The sequence below is a fragment of the Salmo salar genome, chromosome 19 (genome assembly GCF_965601325.2).
Source record: "Salmo salar chromosome 19, fSalSal1, whole genome shotgun sequence".
In the NCBI taxonomy this organism is placed as follows: domain Eukaryota; kingdom Metazoa; phylum Chordata; class Actinopteri; order Salmoniformes; family Salmonidae; genus Salmo; species Salmo salar.
In genome coordinates, this window is record NC_138309.1 from 66,597,826 (window position 1) to 66,616,030 (window position 18,205).

Genomic DNA, 18,205 nt, shown 5'->3' on the forward strand with positions numbered 1-18,205 from the left:
CTTGGGCCCCCCACAGGCCTGGGCCCAGGGGCTTCAGCACCGGTAAGCCCTTACAATAACCCAGCTCTGTGTAATAGTGAATAAACAAAAGATACTCTAAAATAAATTACAATTATGGCTTCCCTGGCGCAGGTAAAACCATTGAATTTGTGAACGGAGGTCAGACTACATCAAATAATATCGACTGGCAAATTAATGCATCTTACCTCTTGTCCACTTCAAGTTCATAGAGGATACCGATCAAACAGCAATCTGATTCTCAAACTTTACATGAAACGTCATAATCTGCAGCACTAAATTACATCATGAGTAAGAGTTCTGTTTTGATGGAAACTGATGAATAAATGGTCCTTTCACATAACTACCACACAGGAAAATTCAGATTTTATTAACGATGAACATTGTTGGGGCCTGTTGATACAAGATACTGAATGTTGTGTCACTGTTACTCAATGTTCAAGCAATAAAACTGTCTAGGCAGTCCCTTAACCAAAATCATAAAGCAGTGGAAACATTTCAACTCATGTAACATTTTATTCTGAACAGTCAACAAATGGCAACACAAGCCAATAAAATTGAATTGTGTTAAGAATCTTGTGATATATACTGAATATCAAGAACTAGAATATTGACCTTAGAGTCCCTCCTCCCGAAGAAAGGGAGAATGAGGTAGTCCCATTAGTCTTCGATCTCCAACAAGCAAGAACAGTGACATTGGGTTATGGGCAGTGTGCATCGTTCTGAATCAGAGTCCTCTTAAAGAAAATGGAGCTCATTTCAGATCTGTGATTTCTTCAAAGAAGGGAGGAATGAAGGATGCATTTCCTCACACCATCTGAACAGGGCGGCAGGTAGCCTAGTGGTTAGAGTGTTGGACAAGTAACCGAAAGGTTGCAAGATCGAATCCCCGAGCTGACAAGGTAGAAATAATCTGTCATTCTGCCCCTGAACAAGGCAGTTAACCCACTGTTCCTAGGCCATCATTTAAAATAAGAATTTCTTGTTAACTGACTTGCCTAGTTAAATGAAGGCAAAAAAAAAAAGGCCAAGGATCAAAATAAACACACGAGTGTATTGGGACAAGTGTCAATGACATTAATTCAGTCATTAGGTTATGGACAGTGTGTATCATTCCGTATCGGAGTCCTCTTCGGAACTGGAGCTAATACTGGAGCACCCTGACCAATTCTCCTTTTCCATCATATGTTCATCATCCTAAAAGATACATAAGATCAGTGTTAACACTTATCATGGCGAATTGTCCCAAAAATAAAAGGCTTGATTAAATTTTTTAAAAAGTGTCTATTCCAACCTCAGAGTCATCTTCATCACTGGATGTGTCGATGTGATCCTCTGAGTCCTAGAGAGAAACATGCGGATACTGGCTGAAATCCTCATTGGACATCAGTGAGGGATTTAACCCTTACATTGAAATGATGCCTAACCCTATAGGCCCTGGTCAAAAGTAGTGCACTTTAAAGGGAACAGGATGCCATTTGGGACACAGACCATGTCAAGTTAGGATTCCGCCCCATAGGAGCACTTGTTGCAGTTCTAAGTATTATAAATATTAAATAAACAATACCCAATGAACGCTCCAGGAGTTTTATTGTGCAATGCTTCGACCTGAAGGTCTTCGTCAGGCTGATGTTGTACAAAGAAACAACTAGAGCATTTGTCAGCGTGCAGGTATCTAATCTTTACAACATACCCAGCACCTGCAAAGCATTTGATGTGCATACACTGTTTGAAACTATATACACAGTGCATTTGGAAAGTATTCAGACCCTTTGACTTTTTCCAAATTGTGTTACTTACAGCCTTACTGTAAAAAGTATTAAATCGTTTTTTACCCCCTCATAAATCTACACTCGATAACCCATAATGACAAAGCAAAAACAGGTTATTTTTTTTGCAAATGTATAATAAAAATACATAAACTGAAATATCACATTTACATAAGTATTCAGACCTTCAGTACTTTGTTAAAGCACCTTCGGTGATTACAACCTCGAGTCTTCTTGGGTATGACGCCGTTTCCAGCTACAATAGTCATTTACAACATTAACAATGTCTACACTGTACTTCTGATCAATTTGATGTTATTTTAATGGACAAAAAAAAAAAAAGTGCTTTTCTTTCTAATTGACCCTAAACTTTTGAACAGTAGTGTATGTAAATAAGGTATTTTTTTGCAAACATTTCTAAAAACCTGTTTTCGCTTTGACATTATGGGGTATTGTGTGTAGATTGATGAGGGAAAAAACCGATTTAATCCATTTTAGAATAAGGCTGTAACGTAACAAAATATGGATAAAGTCAAGGGGTCTGAATACTTTCCGAAGGCACTGTATGTATGTGCCAGTAACCGAAATGTTACTAGATCGAATCCCCAAGCTGACAAGGTAAAAACCTATCATTCTGCCACTGAGCAAGGCAGTTAATCCAATGTTCCCCAGGCGTGGATAACGTAGATGTCGATTAAGGCAGCCCCCCCCCCCCCCGCACCTCTCTGATTCAGAGGGGTTGGGTTAAATGCGGAAGACACATTTCAGTTCAATGAATTCAGTTGTACAACTGACTAGATACCCGCCACCTTTTTACTCATTTAGGCTTCCCATAACAAAAGGAGTTGAATACCATGCAAGACATTTCAGGTTTTCATTTTTTATGAATTTTGAAAAACGTGATTCCACTTCGACATTATGGGAAATAGTGTGTAGGCCAGTGACAAAAAGTAAATGTAATATGTTTTAAATTTGGGCTGTAAGAACAAAATGTGGAAAAAGTCAAGGGGAGTGAATACTTTCTGAAGGCACTGCATCAGCACGTCTTTTGCCGTCACGTTGTGGTGATGTGGAGGTGATAACGTGTGGTGTGTTATTAACTTACTGATGTCCTGCCCTTCTTTGCCATGTATCCCTGCTCTGGGTTGTTGAGGATTTTCAATTTCTGAAGAACAGATACAACATCAACGCTAAAGATAACTCACGCCAATCGCAACCACACACAGCCCTATAAAATCCGTGGTACCGGGAAATATCACGGAATCCAGACAGTAAAACAGAAATCAAGAATATTCTAAAATGTATTGAACTAGGGAATCAACTAAATGTATTGAAAATTAAAGTTTATTATAAGAGATGAACAGAATGTTTCAGTGATTCGTATTTCCTGCAACTTTCTGAAGAGGCAAAGAGAATTCCACGTCTGTGTATGACCGGTGCGCGCCTCTACCACTTTGTGTAGCCGTTAGTGATGATGCTAATGAAAAGAAACTCAATTAAAATGTTAACTACAAAGTAGCCTATGCTTACCTGGCAGAATGATATCATGATTATTTGCATCAATCAAGAGGGTATTTGTTTCAAACTCTACCATCACGTGTGCTACAAAAACACAGCTAAACAACAGCCTCTTGCTAGGTCCGCACTGGAATTAAAGGTTCACTAACTACACCCAAAAATCTAAATTCCTTCTAGACCTAAAAAGTGGTCACCTGATGTGGTTTAAGAATTGTTGTGGACTTACAACATCCAACTTCATTTTATTAATTTTTTATTAAAGTGTGCTTTTGAGAGGGAAAACCTAAAAAAAAACTGGGGTAAATGGAAACCTGAAAAACTAAACAGAATCGGGAAGAAAAAAATAAAAAATCTACCATTTTATAGGGCCTTATACACACACACACACACACACACCTCAATTTCCTCTCGGTTTTATCTCTACTTACATTTGGGTTTTGATCCAAGTACTTTGACTGTTCCTTTGTGGACATGGTCTGAAAAATGTTAAATAGTAAGACCACCAGTTAACAGTAAAAACTTTACAGATAGATCTCAACTCACAACAGCGGTCATATTTCATCTAAAAGAAAGAGGGTTTGTCCCAAATGGCATCCTATCCCTAAGTGCACTACTTCTGACCAGAGCTCTATGGGCCCTGGTCAAAAGTAGTACACTGTATAGGGATTAGGGAATAGGGTGCCAAGTGGGAAACAACCAGAGAGTGAATGGACTTTACATTAAACCAGCTGCGTAGCTCTACTTGGTACTCCCTAGCCCTCTCCTGGGCTGTTCTCTGGTAGTGCTCCTGTTCCTTCTGGGCCAGCTTCTTCCACAGTGGGCTGACCATGGCCATGCACTTCCTGGAGCTGAGGTGGTTCGACTTGGCTCTCAGCTCCGCCATCTTCTCGCTGTAAAATACTGTGTGACCCCACCTGTTCGGGGGGGGGGGGGGGGGGGTCAGTGAAGTGGAGAAAGGTTTTCAAAGCTAGAAGTTGGGGTCACACTCAATGCTGTCACTGGGGAATAGTGGGGAAAATTACTGGATATTTTTCGAAGGGCATATCGTTTCCTCTTATTCTGATACATCTGCACAACACTATAGGAAGTAAGTCTTTCAGAAGTACTTTCACAAACTCAGATAACTTATAAAGAAAACAGTTGTGCCACAGCCAGGGATACTCACCGAGGTGGTTTCTTGGGCTCGCCTTGAAACGTATTTTTCTTCCCTTTTTGTGCAACCAACTTTGAGGTCTGCATGCGTTTCCTGTTCTCCAATAGAATGCGCTGCTGCGCCTTATCTGTCACAGTCTGAATGGACAAACACACACACACACACACACACACGTCATGTTTCTGACAGCATTATGACCACATTATGACTAAAGGCCACGATACAAATGGTCATTTTTGGGGCCAATATTGCTGAGCAATGTTAACCTGTTGGGGATAGGGGGCAGTATTTGCACGGCCGGATAAAAAAACGTACCCGATTTAAACTGGTTACTACTCTTGCCCAGAAATGAGAATATGCATATAATTAGTAGATTTGGATAGAAAACACTAAAGTTTCTAAAACTGTTTGAATGGTGTCTGAGTATAACAAAACTCATATGGCAGGCCAAAACCTGAGAAGATTCCATACAGGAAGTGCCCTGTCTGACAATTTGTTGTCCTTCTGTTGCATCTCTATTGAAAATACAGCATCTGTGCTGTAACGTGACACTTTCTAAGGCTCCCATTGGCTCTCAGAAGGCGCCAGAAAGTGGAATGGGGTGTCTGCCGTCTCTGGGCGAAGAACAGCAGGAGAATTTGTGAGTGGTCAGCCTGGTGACAGTGACACTGGAGATGCGCGTTTATGAGAATTCTCTATTTTTTTCTTTCTGCCTTTGAATGAATACAACGTTGCCCGGTTGGAATATTATCGCTATTTTATGAGGAAAATAGCATAAAAATGTATTTTAAACAGCGTTTGACATGCTTCTAAGTACGGTAATGGAATATTTTTAAAGAAATTGTCACGAAATGCGCTCACGCGTCACCCTTCGGATAGTGACCTGAACGCCTGAACAAAACGGAGCTATTTCAATATAACTATGGATTATTTGGAACCAAAACAGCATGTTGTTGTTGAAGTCCTGGGAGTGCATTCTGACGAAGAACAGCAAAGGTAATCCAATTTTTATAATAGTAATTCTGAGTTTAGGTTGTCCCAAACTTGGTGGGTGTCAAAATAGCTAGCCGTGATGGCCGGGCTATGTACTCAGAATATTGCAAAACGTGCTTTCGCCGAAAAGCTATTTTAAAATCTGACACCGCGATTGCATAAAGGAGTTCTGTATCTATAATTCTTAAAATAATTATGTTTGTGAACGTTTATCGTGAGTAATTTAGTAAATTCACCGGAAGTTTTCGGTGGGTATGCTAGTTCTGAACGTCACATGCTAATGTAAAAAAGCTGTTTTTTGATATAAATATTAACTTGATTGAACAAAACATGCATGTATTGTATAACATAATGTCCTAGGAGTGTCATCTGATTAAGATCAAAGGTTAGTGCTGCATTTAGCTGTGGTTTTTGTGAAATATATGCTTGCTTTGAAAATGGCTGTGTGATTCTTTTTGGCAGGGTACTCTCCTGATGTTTTGCTTTCGCTGTAAAGCCTTTTTGAAATCGGACAATGTGGTTAGATTAACGAGAGTCTTGTCTTTAAAATGGTGTAAAATAGTCATATGTTTGAGAAATTGAAGTTAAAGCATTTGAGGTATTTGTATTTCGCGCCACGCGATTCCACTGGCTGTTGACTAGGGTGGGACGCTTGCCCAGGGAAGTTAAGGAATCCTCAAACCAGAGCGTAGAAAATTGGCAATGTGCTCAATCTCCCCTTAAAATATTTTGGACAACATAGCAGACGTTTGAGCTCAAGTGAGAGAAAATCAACTCCTGTTTTGGAGTGAAATGTTGGCCATTCACATCTCAAATGTTTTCGCACTACAATATTCATGATACGTTAATACACACAGTGCATTCGGAAAGTATTTAGAACCCTTGACTTTTTCTAAGTTTTGTTACGTTACAGCATTATTCTAAAATGTATGAAATGTCCCCCCCCCCCCCCCAAATCTAAACACGATACCCCATAATGACAAAACATTCACCTTTTTTTGCTAATGTATAATAAAAAATAAATAAAACTGAAATATCACATTTAAGTATTCAGACCCTTTACTCAGTACTTTGTTGAAGCACCTGCAGCGATTACAGCCGCAAGTCTTCTTGGGTATGATGCTACAAGCTTGGCACGCCTCTATTTGGGGAGTTTCTCCCATTCTTCTCTGCAGATTCCCTCAAGCTCTGTCAGGTTGGATGGGAAGAGTCGGTGCACAGCTATTTTGTCCCAAAGTCACTCCTGTGTTGTCTTGGCTGTGTGCTTAGGGTCGTTGTCCTGTTGAAAGGTGAACCTTCCCCCCAGACTGAGGTCCTGAGCGCTCTGGAGGTTTCATTAAGGATCAAATCAAATTTTCTTTGTCACATGCGCCGAATACAACAGGTATCTGACCGTGAACCCCATAACCAAAAACGCAGTTCAAGAAATAGTTAAGAAAAGATGAACTAAATCTAAAGTATAAAATAACGAGGCTATATACAGGGGGTACCAGTACCAAGTCAATGTGCGGGGGGTACAGGTTGAGGTAATTTGTACACGTATTATCTCCCTGTACTTCTGCTCTGTCTTGGCTGTGTGCTTAGGGTCGTTGTCCTGTTGGAAGGTGAACCTTCACCCCAGTCTGAAGTCCTAAGCGCTCTGGAGCAGGTACTTTTCTCTTAACCTGTTAGGGCTAGGGGGCAGTATTGACACGGCTGGATAAAAAACATACCCGATTTAATCTGGTTACCACTCCTACCCAGTAACTAGAATATGCATATACTTATTACATATGGATAGAAAACACCCTAAAGTTTCTAAAACTGTTTGAATGGTGTCTGTGAGTATAACAGAACTCAAATGGCAGGTCAAAACCTGAGAGATTCCTTTACAGGAAGTGGCCTGTCTGACCATTTCTTGAACTTCTTTTCCATCTCTATCTTTTACTAAGGATCTCTGCTCTAACGTGACACTTCCTACGTCGTCCATAGGGGCTCAGAGCCCGGGAAAAACCTGAATGTCGTCATCCCAGCCCCAGGCTGAAACACATTATCGCCTTTCTCAAGTGGCCGATCAAGGGACTCTGGGCTTAGGCGCGTGACCTGACCGCCCCCGTCTTTGTGATTTTTTCCTCTGTTTGCCGAAAAGGAGATTCCCGGTCGGAATATTATCGCTTTTCTACGAGAAAAAATTGCATTAAAAATTGATTTTAAACAGCGGTTGACATGCTTCGAAGTACGGTAATGGAATATTTCGATTTTTTTTGTCACGAATTGCGCCATGCGCACGACCCTTCTTTATCATTTCGGATAGTGTCTGGAACGCACGAACAAAACGCCGCTATTCGGATATAACGATGGATTATTTTGGACCAAACCAACATTTGTTATTGAAGTAGCAGTCCTGGGAGTGCATTCTGACGAAGACAACAAAAGGTAATCAAACTTTTATAATAGTAAATATGATTATGGTGAGTGCTAAACTTGCCGGGTGTCTAAATAGCTAGCCCGTGATGCCTGGGCTATGTACTTAGAATATTGCAAAATGTGCTTTCACCAAAAAGCTATTTTAAAATCGGACATATCGAGTGCATAGAGGAGGTCTGTATCTATAATTCTTAAAAGAATTGTTGTGCTTTTTGTGAACGTTTATCATGAGTAATTTAGTAAAATGTTAGCGAATTCCCCGGAAGTTTGCGGGGGGTATGCTAGTTCTGAACGTCACATGCTAATGTAAAAAAGCTGTTTTTTGATATAAATATGAACTTGATTGAACAAAACATGCATGTATTGTATAACATAATGTCCTAGGGTTGTCATCTGATGAAGATCATCAAAGGTGAGTGCTGCATTTAGCTGTCTTCTGGGTTTTTGTGACATTATATGCTAGCTTGAAAAATGGGTGTCTGATTATTTCTGGCTTGGTACTCTGCTGACATAATCTAATGTTTTGCTTTCGTTGTAAAGCCTTTTTGAAATCGGACAGTGTGGTTAGATTAACGAGAGTCTTGTCTTTAAATAGCTGTAAAATAGTCATATGTTTGAGAAATTGAAGTAATAGGATTTTTAAGGTTTTGAAAATCGCGCCACAGGCTTCAAGTGGCTGTTACGTAGGTGGGACGAATTCGTCCCGCCTAGCCCAGAGAGGTTAAAGGGAGTGCTCCTAACCGCAGCTTGTTACCTGTAAACAAGACACCTGTCCACAGAAGCAATCAATCAGATTCCAAACTCTCCACCATGGCCAAGACCAAATAGCTCTCCAAGGATGTCAGGGACAAGATTGTAGACCTACACAAGGCTGGAATGGGCTACAAGACCATCGCCAAGCAGCTTGGTGAGAAAGTGACAACATTTGGTGTGATTATTCGCAAATGGAATAAACAAAAGAACTGTCAATATCCCTCATCCTGGGGCTCCATGCAAGATCTCACCTCGTGGAGTTGCAATGATCATGAGAACGGTGAGGAATCAGCCCAGAACTACACGGAAGGATCTTGTCAATGATCTCAAGGCAGCTGGGACCATAGTCACCAAGAAAACAATTGGTAACACACTACGCCGTGAAGGACTGAAATCCTGCAGCGCCCGCAAGGTCCCCCTGCTCAAGAATTACATATACATGCCCGTCTGAAGTTTGCCAATGAACATCTGAATGACTCAGAGGACAACTGGTGAAAGTGTTGTGGTCAGATGAGACCAAAATGGAGCTCTTTGGCATCAACTCAACTCGCCGTGTTTGGAGGAGGAATGCTGCCTATGACCCCAAGAACACCATCTCCACTGTCAAACATGGAGGTGGAAACATTATGCTTTGGGGGTATTTTTCTGCTAAGGGGACATGACAACTTCACCGCATCAAAAGGGACCATTGTCATGGCGTTGGCCTCTGAGTACAGGGAGGACAGTTGACCCCCTCCCCCCTTGCACCATCCCCCAACCTACCTCCCCCCACCCAGGCCCTGTGTGAAAGGGTTGTAAAATTCCAGAGGAGAATCTTACAACCACATGGCCCAGTTGAGACAGAGGGGTCCCATAGAGAGACACAGGAAATTCTTCCAACTCACAGAATTGGGGAACCGAATGACATTTGTGTTCTGGAGAAGGTATGGAAGATTGGTGAAGAATCCAGCTACGAACTGGTCCGCTTGGTACAATTTTGTGATACTCAGAAGAGACAATATAGCCATATTACCATAAAACGGTTTATATAATAGCCTCAGCCTTGAGACTTGCATCAACATGGTTGTATAGAATGTATTAATAAGGATAAAGCTATTTGTAATACATTGAGATGCTATGTACTGATGTTAATGTGATAGAATTATATTTCTGTACCAAGCTTAACTCAGTCATCGGCACGCCCCCAGGGACACAGACAGGACCAGGTGTCATGTGACATGTTCACTATAAAACCATAGCCTGATCTACTTTCTTCAGACCCCGGCCTCCACTCCATTGTGAGTTGGCCAATAGGTTTGACCATCCAAGTACTCTACTGAAAGTGAACTATACCACGTGGTTAACTTTTAGACTATTGATACCGACAGAATAAGAACAAGTCTTTGATATTAATTATTAGTCTGCAGCTAAGTAAATTATATCATTGAACGCGAAGACCAACGAAACATCCATTCTATGACGACATTAATGAATGTCGCTTTGAAAGATCCATTCTAACCGAGAGAGAGAGAGAAAACTCTCCAACCGAACGACGCTCCAACAAGGATCCCGACGACACACTGAGCGTAAATATATATTGATTGCAATTGTTCTCAAATGAGTGAGCGTGCATGTGCAAAGGATTAGCATGTCAATTGTTAATATTAATGAACTGTATACCTCCTCAGCTGAACATTTTACGACCCATTGTTCGACAAGACACCAGCCATGCCTGTTTAGACCACATTACTCTACCAATTCTTTGTGATGATAATTACTGTTTGTATACTTTCTGTGAATGACTTAGTTTAGTGAATAAATGATTTTAAGACAATTGATGTATGGATGACACTTAGTAAAGACTGGGTTCGTGCAGATACAACAATTTACGACGTTTGGAATGAGACTGGACGCGAGGTAAAATACACCATTTAAACCAGAAGATAATCGGCCTATACTATAATAGAATATAATGTTATAATATAGGAAAGTTATATTAGGAAAATTATAGCTTTGTAATCTGAATATTTCCTTGGTGCCCCGATCTCCTAGTTAATTACAATTAAACGATTAATCAGTTTAATCGCGTGATAATAATTACAGGGAGTTAATTGATAAACATGTCTTCAGTTTAATGGTACCCCAAAGACACGACACCATGTACCGTCAAATCTTGGGTGAGAACCTCCTTCCCTCAGCCAGGGCATTGAAAATGGGTCGTGGATGGGTATTCCAGCATGACAATGACCCAAAACACACGGCCAAGGCAACAAAGGAGTGGCTCAAGAAGAAGCACATTAAGGTCCTGGAGTGGCCTAACCAGTCTCCAGACCTTAATCCCATAGAAAATCTGTGGAGGGAGCTGAAGGTTCGAGTTGCCAAACGTCAGCCTCGAAACCTAAATGACTTGGAGAAGCTCTGCAAAGAGGAGTGGGACAAAATCCTCCTGAGATGCGTGCAAACCTGGTGGCCAACTACAAGAAACGTCTAACCTCTGTGATTGCCAACAAGGCCAATTTGTAAGTCGCTCTGGATAAGAGCGTCTGCTAAATGACGTAAATGTAAGGGTTTTTTCACCAAGTATTAACTCATGTTTTCCAGAGGGGTCAAATACTTATTTCCCTCGTTAAAATGCAAATAATTTTATAACATGTGTTTTTCTGGAAATTTTTTGTTGTTATTCTGTCTCTCACTGTTCAAATAAACCTGTAGCATCTCTATCGAAAATACAGCATCTGTGCTATAACGTGACATTTTCTAAGGCTTCCATTGGCTCTCAGAAGGCGCCAGAAAGTGGAATGACGTGTCTCCTGTCTCTGGGCTAAGAACAGCAGGAGTATTTGTTAGTGGTCAGGCTGAGAACAGTGACACTGGAGATGCACGTCAGCGTGTGCCAGCAGGGACCTCTGAAGAGTCACCAGTACTTTCCTTCAAGAAGAATTAGTCAGGTGACACTCAAGTCGTTACTCGTGATATCCAGACGGATATCGATGTCTTATTCAATTGAACTAATAAGTGAAATTGCCAGATTTACATTCTCAAGTGGATCTTTTAAATAATATCCAAATTGATGAGTTTTCTAAATGAGACATTGTAATCTTTTTTCCACATTAACCTAGATGAATAAACCTCTCAGGTTAATTAAAGTTTAAATCCCAAATAGCCTATACAGGTTTGATTTATCATTAAAGTTGATCAATCAGTAAAATTTGGTTTTTGCAAAACCCATTCAGTAATCCAGTACTGACAGAAGTCCCGCCCCCGCGGGAATCCCATGTGGCTTCGGCCCAAGGAAGAAGTGTACCATAGTGGGGAGTGTTCCCAACATTTGAACTACTGTTTACACTTATGATATTCAATCAATGGAGATTGTATGGATTATCATCTCATTCAATTTAATAAGTTAAATTGTTGAACATACCTTAATGTTCTTGCAATCAAATGAGACACTTTTAAACTTCCCATATTAACCTGGACGAAGCAACCTCTCAGGTTAATTCAAGTTTAATACCCAGATAGCCTACCCAGGTAGGATTAATCATTGGCATTGATTAATTAATTCAATTTGCTTTTGCAAATTCATTCACGTCCAACTTCCACATTACTGGTACAGTACTGATGGTTCGTCAACATCTATGAATAGATTAAACTTGTCTTTGCAGCTTCCAATGAATTCCAAACCCAAACATTGAAAAAAAAATAGGAACATTTTTCCTCTAAATTTTTACATTTACATTTTACATTTTAGTCATTTAGCAGACGCTCTTATCCAGAGCGACTTACAAATTGGTGCATTCACCTATAATATCCAGTGGAACAACCACTTTACAATAGTGCATCTAAATCTTTTAAGGGGGGGGGTTAGAAGGATTACTTTATCCTATCCCAGGTATTCCTTGAAGAGGTGGGGTTTCAGGTGTCTCCGGAAGGTGGTGATTGACTCCGCTGTCCTGGCGTCGTGAGGGAGCTTGTTCCACCATTGGGGTGCCAGAGCAGCGAACAGTTTTGACTGGGCTGAGCGGGAACTGTGCTTCCTCAGAGGTAGGGAGGCGAGCAGGCCAGAGGTGGATGAACGGAGTGCCCTTGTTTGGGTGTAGGGCCTGATCAGAGCCTGAAGGTACGGAGGTGCCGTTCCCCTCACAGCTCCGTAGGCAAGCACCATGGTCTTGTAGCGGATGCGAGCTTCGACTGGAAGCCAGTGGAGAGAGCGGAGGAGCGGGGTGACGTGAGAGAACTTGGGAAGGTTGAACACCAGACGGGCTGCGGCGTTCTGGATGAGTTGTAGGGGTTTAATGGCACAGGCAGGGAGCCCAGCCAACAGCGAGTTGCAGTAATCCAGACGGGAGATGACAAGTGCCTGGATTAGGACCTGCGCCGCTTCCTGTGTGATTTTTCTAATAATGTGCAAGCTACCAAAGGAGGTGGTCACCACTCCTCCGCTAATTAGTGAACCTCAACCCATAAAAGGATCGATCTCTGACCTCAGCAGGGATACCAACCCTAATTATGACATTAGCGAAAACACAGCCGAAATTGCGAACGCTCTCCAAAATCAACCATCAAACACAGGCTTTGTGACGGTTCTCTCCACTTTAGCACTTATGTATCGCCATCAAAGGTTGGCATCGATCCAATACCACAGTGCACAGCTGAAGCACGTGCAAGACATGACTAACATGAGGGCAAAGGTGGAGAGAACTGAGCAACTATTGACAAAAGCAGGAAATGAAAACATTCTGCTAGTCAAGGAACTGCGTTTGAAATCGGAAGAATTAAAAGTAATTGCAAATACTTATGACGATGAACGAGCACAAACTCTCCAACAAAATCATCGTCTGCAGGAACAACTCGATTTAGCCAAAACTAAATGCGATGTAGTCCACGCCAAACTAGATAAATCTGTCGAGTTATCTACAAACAGGAACGCGCAATTTGATAACATGCAGGCAGTTTTGTTGAACGTTACTCAAGGTAACAATGTTCTACTCCAAATTCTGCAGACCAAAGACGATCAGTTGATGAACACAATGACAAAGTTGGATGACAAATCAGCAGAACTTATTGAAGTTGCTGACCAAATGAATGATGAGAGAACTCAGGTGATGAGGATGGAAATATTGATTTCTAAGCAAGCAGAGGAAATCTCATCACTGAATCTCTCGCTCCGTACTCGAGACCTCTATCTGCAAACCATGACAGATAAGTTTGAGACCGAAAGGAGCAGGTGTGACACTCACGTGTCCAAAATTGGTACTCTAAGCGCTCAAGTGGACTCTGCAATGCAGCAGAAGACCACCCTTAGGTACCATCTGGAGGAAGTCCAGAATGGTCACGCTCTACAGCATGACTACCCATCCAAGCAACCGGAGTCCGGTACTCAAAGGAGTGAAGACGATAGGTTTCAGACACTGCCTCCATCATGTGTCCCTCAGTCTTCTCCTCTTGGCCATTCAGCACTGAGTAATATGGAGCCTCTTGGCCAACAAAGCCAAAGCTTGGCTTCTCCTCTTGGCCCCATTTTCTCCACAGGATGAAGCCAACCCTCTCCGCCCGCTTGGCGCGGAATACCTTGACAAACTCGTCAAGAATTTCCCCACCTTTGACCCCGTTCCAGGTCAGCCAAACAATACTGAGACGTTCCTAGCTGACAGAGGACGCGTTGGGTGGCTACCCGAATGCTACGGGTTCTGACAGGGTTTACCTGTTGAAGCGAACGTCGAATAGACACGTGACGAGGTTCATTCGCCTACAACAGCAACACGTGCTAAATGACTACGCTAAACTTGCCACAGCTTTGAAATTAGAATTCAGTGGTTCTGCGACTCGCAAACACGATAGCTCACTGGCTAACACGGTCAAACAAGCTCGGAACGAACACCCACAAGCTTTCTATCATAGGCTTCGTTCAGCTTACTTTGGCCTACTCACGGAAACAGGAATGGAAGAGCTGTTACCATTCAAACAAATGTTTCTGTCGAACATGTATCCCACCTTCATTACCTACTTGGGCCCTGCAGTCCACGTTGGCTTGCCTATCTTACAACTCAGAGCTTGCAAGCACAGCTTTTGAGGCATCAAAAGCTCGCAACGCTAAGAGCCCTGACCACTCGGTTTTGAAGTTTGACCAGGAGCACTCACTCCAGTTAGAGGGTGCATTATCAGGTATTGGAGCGTCGAGAGCTGACGCACAACAACAGTTTCTACCACGAAACCATGATTCCAATAACCGCCACGGTCGAAATAACTGTAAAGTACGTCGCCTTCAAAACGACTACTGCTACAAATCGACCTGTTCGCTACGTTCCTGCACCCAACCCACACAAAGTGTCAGAGCACAAGGGTAACAAAGGGTTGAAGGACGATCAAAACGTAGACCAATGTTCTCCAGAAGTCCCACTACGGGAAGAACTTAAGCGAGAACAATTTGAGAAAAGGGTAAAAGATAAGTCACAAGGACTAGACGGGGAATTACCGGACACCGGGTCCGCAGGAATTAACACCCATAGCAAGGACGTTAAAGTTCAAATTTCTCCCGCTCTCATTCAAGACCCTATCCAGGGCCCGCTTGATCAAGAAACAAGCCCCCGGGCTTTGTCTATAGACTCTGATACAAAAGTTGCGAAGAAAAAGGTCAAACGCTTCGTTAAAGCCAAGCCCACTCAAAATCGGAAAAGTCAATCTGCTTCCATCTTGAACAGACATGGCACATCACGTCATTGCGAATGACCACTCCACTTTGTGGGGAATATGTCCACTAACCACGAATCTAAATGGCCATACCTGGAAACAGTCCTGGAGGACTGCTTAGCTTGTCATGCGCTAATGGATTCGGGTGCGACAATATCACTCATCTCTCAAACATTGTTTGATGATCTCAAAAGGGCTTTGAAGCCAACTAAACGTTGGTTGAAAGTGGAGCGATGCGAAACTACACTTCGAGGGGTCACTCAGATTACCTCGCCTCTCACGTTGAGAGTCATGCTGAAACTACACTTCAAGGACGTATCGCTCGTTCACCCTGTGTATGTTACCAGCCTCGAAACTGTACCCCTGCTACTTGGAGCAGACTTGATGGATCGGTTACTCCCATTGATGGATTGGAAAACCAACCAGGTATGGTCACAGGCCACAGTGCCTTCTCCACTGACCACACTGTCTTCCCCTAACGCTAGCTGCAATGCAGTCATTCACGAGGGGTATCTGTCGAAAGCACCGCTTGGGAAAAAGACGTTTAGAAACCTCTTGGTGCAGAATCCGATCCAAGGAGATATTACGATATCTCGACACATTCCATCAGCCAATCTGATTGACCATTCTTTTCATGATTTCGAGCCAGCTGTCTCTGTGAATGAGCAACTTCCCTCCTCCTTGCAGTCGTGCAATACGGTAGTTGAGATGAACTTCTCTTGCCCTTCGGACACTTCCGCAAGCACTGCGGCCGTCTCAGCAAGAAAAACATTGATGCGCAGAGTATACTCTGCTTCCGATGATACACCTTCCGCTTTGTGGGGGACTGTCAACCCTTACAATGACACTAATGGTGTCAGTCCAGCAACTGACCCGATGACTCCCACTGGTTAAACACTTTGCGATATCACAGACCGATATCCTTGTCTCAGTTTGCAGGTACTGAAGAGGTTGCCACACGCGGACGTGGTGGTGACTGACATACCTCGACAGCCACTGAGTGCTTTGAAGCACAAACACCAAGAGATTTGGTTGAAAGGTTACAGCCATTCTCATAATAACGCGGCCACTGACAACTCGTACATAGGGTCCGACCTTTTCGTTTGCGCCTCGGACACCAACACCACCCGCTGGTGGGGGGGTCCCGAGACACAAAGGGGGGGAATAGTAGCCCAGACCCATGATGAGCCTCATCGAGGCCGGTGGGGGGGGGGGGGGGGGGGGGTCGAGACTACACACAACACCGTACGAGGCCACCAGAGCATAAATCAAATCTAGTTGTAAACTCCCCTATGAGAACAGTGAGGAGCAGACAGGCCCCTAGACTGGGATTATCTTAGAACACATCTAAGATAGTACTGAGGTGTACCACACTGGTCGTAAAACAAGTCCAGTGGACTTGTCCACCTCCAAAACAAATGGCAACAATAATCATTCCTTGCCATGTGTAGGTTAAACTACAATACAGCTAGTAATATGCTCCAATCATGTGTTCCGGTAGATAATATTTCAGAATAAATCGGTAGGACAACAGGACCCCTTGAATACCAGTACCAATACCACAGTCAGTCCAGCAACACTCAGAAGTTAAATTGCTATTGATAATAGCGACATAGGAGTCACTCAAGAGTGCAACACGGGGAAGGGAATCTCCATTGCACTCTTCCAATGGTTAACACATGCCACTAATAAATAGAACCCTCCGTTCAGGAGAAAAGTTATTAGAAGTCACAAACCATGATCACACCACGTACGACTGGTCTAATACTTAGAGTACTTCCGTCGTGAGGTTAGCTCCTCCGTGGATAACATAGCTATGAAATAGACTTCATACCTATCGCCACAACAATAGTGGAAGACAGTGACTGGTAGTAAAACCACTACAGACTCCCTTGACACCAATTCTGACTGACCTCCAGGCATTGACCTGAAAATTACCTGACTACGTCAGACTCATTCTGAACAAGTTGTAATCTGCCAGGATACTTGGTTTTCTTCCCTTGACATGCGCGATTGTGTAAGCATAAACGCACATGCACAACGGAACATCCAATTAGGATTTATGCTAGGATCACTTAAGGGTCCAAGCAAAATACCAGCCTTAGTAAAGTTGAACATTTACTTCTAGGCCTTTGACTCTACAGCACTCACCAGTTTTCTAACCAGAAGTCAATAGGTCATCCCTGTAGACTGCCCAAAACTAGTGCCTTACAGCTGTAGACTTATCATATAGTTGTCAACTTAGGATAGTACCCTAAGCGCCACCACGCAAATTAGGAAAGCCCTAAATATGACATTAGACAATGCCATGATAGGGTCATTTTGCCAAGATCATGGACGTAGATATAATACAGTCCAATTAGATGATTAAGGTGGCATAACTATATTTTGTTTTGTTTATGCTTTCATTCATTTTGTTTCATTTTCTTCGGCACATAGAAAGTGATAAAGCCATAAACAACTCCCCCATACAACCATCAGTTAGTGCCACAACGCCGCTCATTTGGGAGGAAATGTAATGATATATTTCATGAGTGTGTGTGTGCGTTAACATCTGCCTAAGTTACTGCCCAGATATTCCAGTCTGGACGACCAGACGACGGGTCCGGAACGGCGATCCCAATCCGGACATCCGCTGCCGAGCCATGGAACGGACTTCTTCATTTGCAGAGACCCTACCCGGGTCGACCACCAGAGGGGGGACTGCAATAGCAACCACCAACTGGACATCTGCTGCCCAGCCTTGGAGCGGACTTCTTCATTCGCAGACACCCTACCCGGGTCGACCGCCAGATGGGGACCACAACGATGATCCACAACCAGGACAACCCACGTTCATTTTTATGTTGGTTTACAACATGCAGGTTAATCGCAAGATTGAACCCAACATGGGGGGACTGTCATGACGTTGGCCTGTGGGTAAGGTTTA

General features: G+C 42.8%; 1 protein-coding gene across 3 annotated transcripts in view; it reads right to left on the minus strand.

Annotated features, from left to right (window-relative positions):
* Positions 1 to 372: 372 nt before the first annotated feature.
* Positions 373 to 18,205, minus strand: part of LOC106579092 (nucleolar transcription factor 1) — a 36,560-nt gene continuing 18,727 nt past the window's right edge. For all 3 annotated transcript variants that reach the window (XM_014158640.3, XM_014158639.3, XM_014158641.3), the window contains 6 exons: positions 4,471 to 4,595; positions 4,024 to 4,219; positions 3,734 to 3,781; positions 2,893 to 2,952; positions 1,313 to 1,360; positions 373 to 1,215 (listed from right to left, as the gene is read on the minus strand). In XM_014158640.3, coding sequence (XP_014014115.3) covers positions 1,129 to 1,215; positions 1,313 to 1,360; positions 2,893 to 2,952; positions 3,734 to 3,781; positions 4,024 to 4,219; positions 4,471 to 4,595 — 564 coding nt within the window. In that variant the 3' untranslated portion in view covers positions 373 to 1,128. The remainder of the gene's footprint in view (positions 1,216 to 1,312; positions 1,361 to 2,892; positions 2,953 to 3,733; positions 3,782 to 4,023; positions 4,220 to 4,470; positions 4,596 to 18,205) is intronic.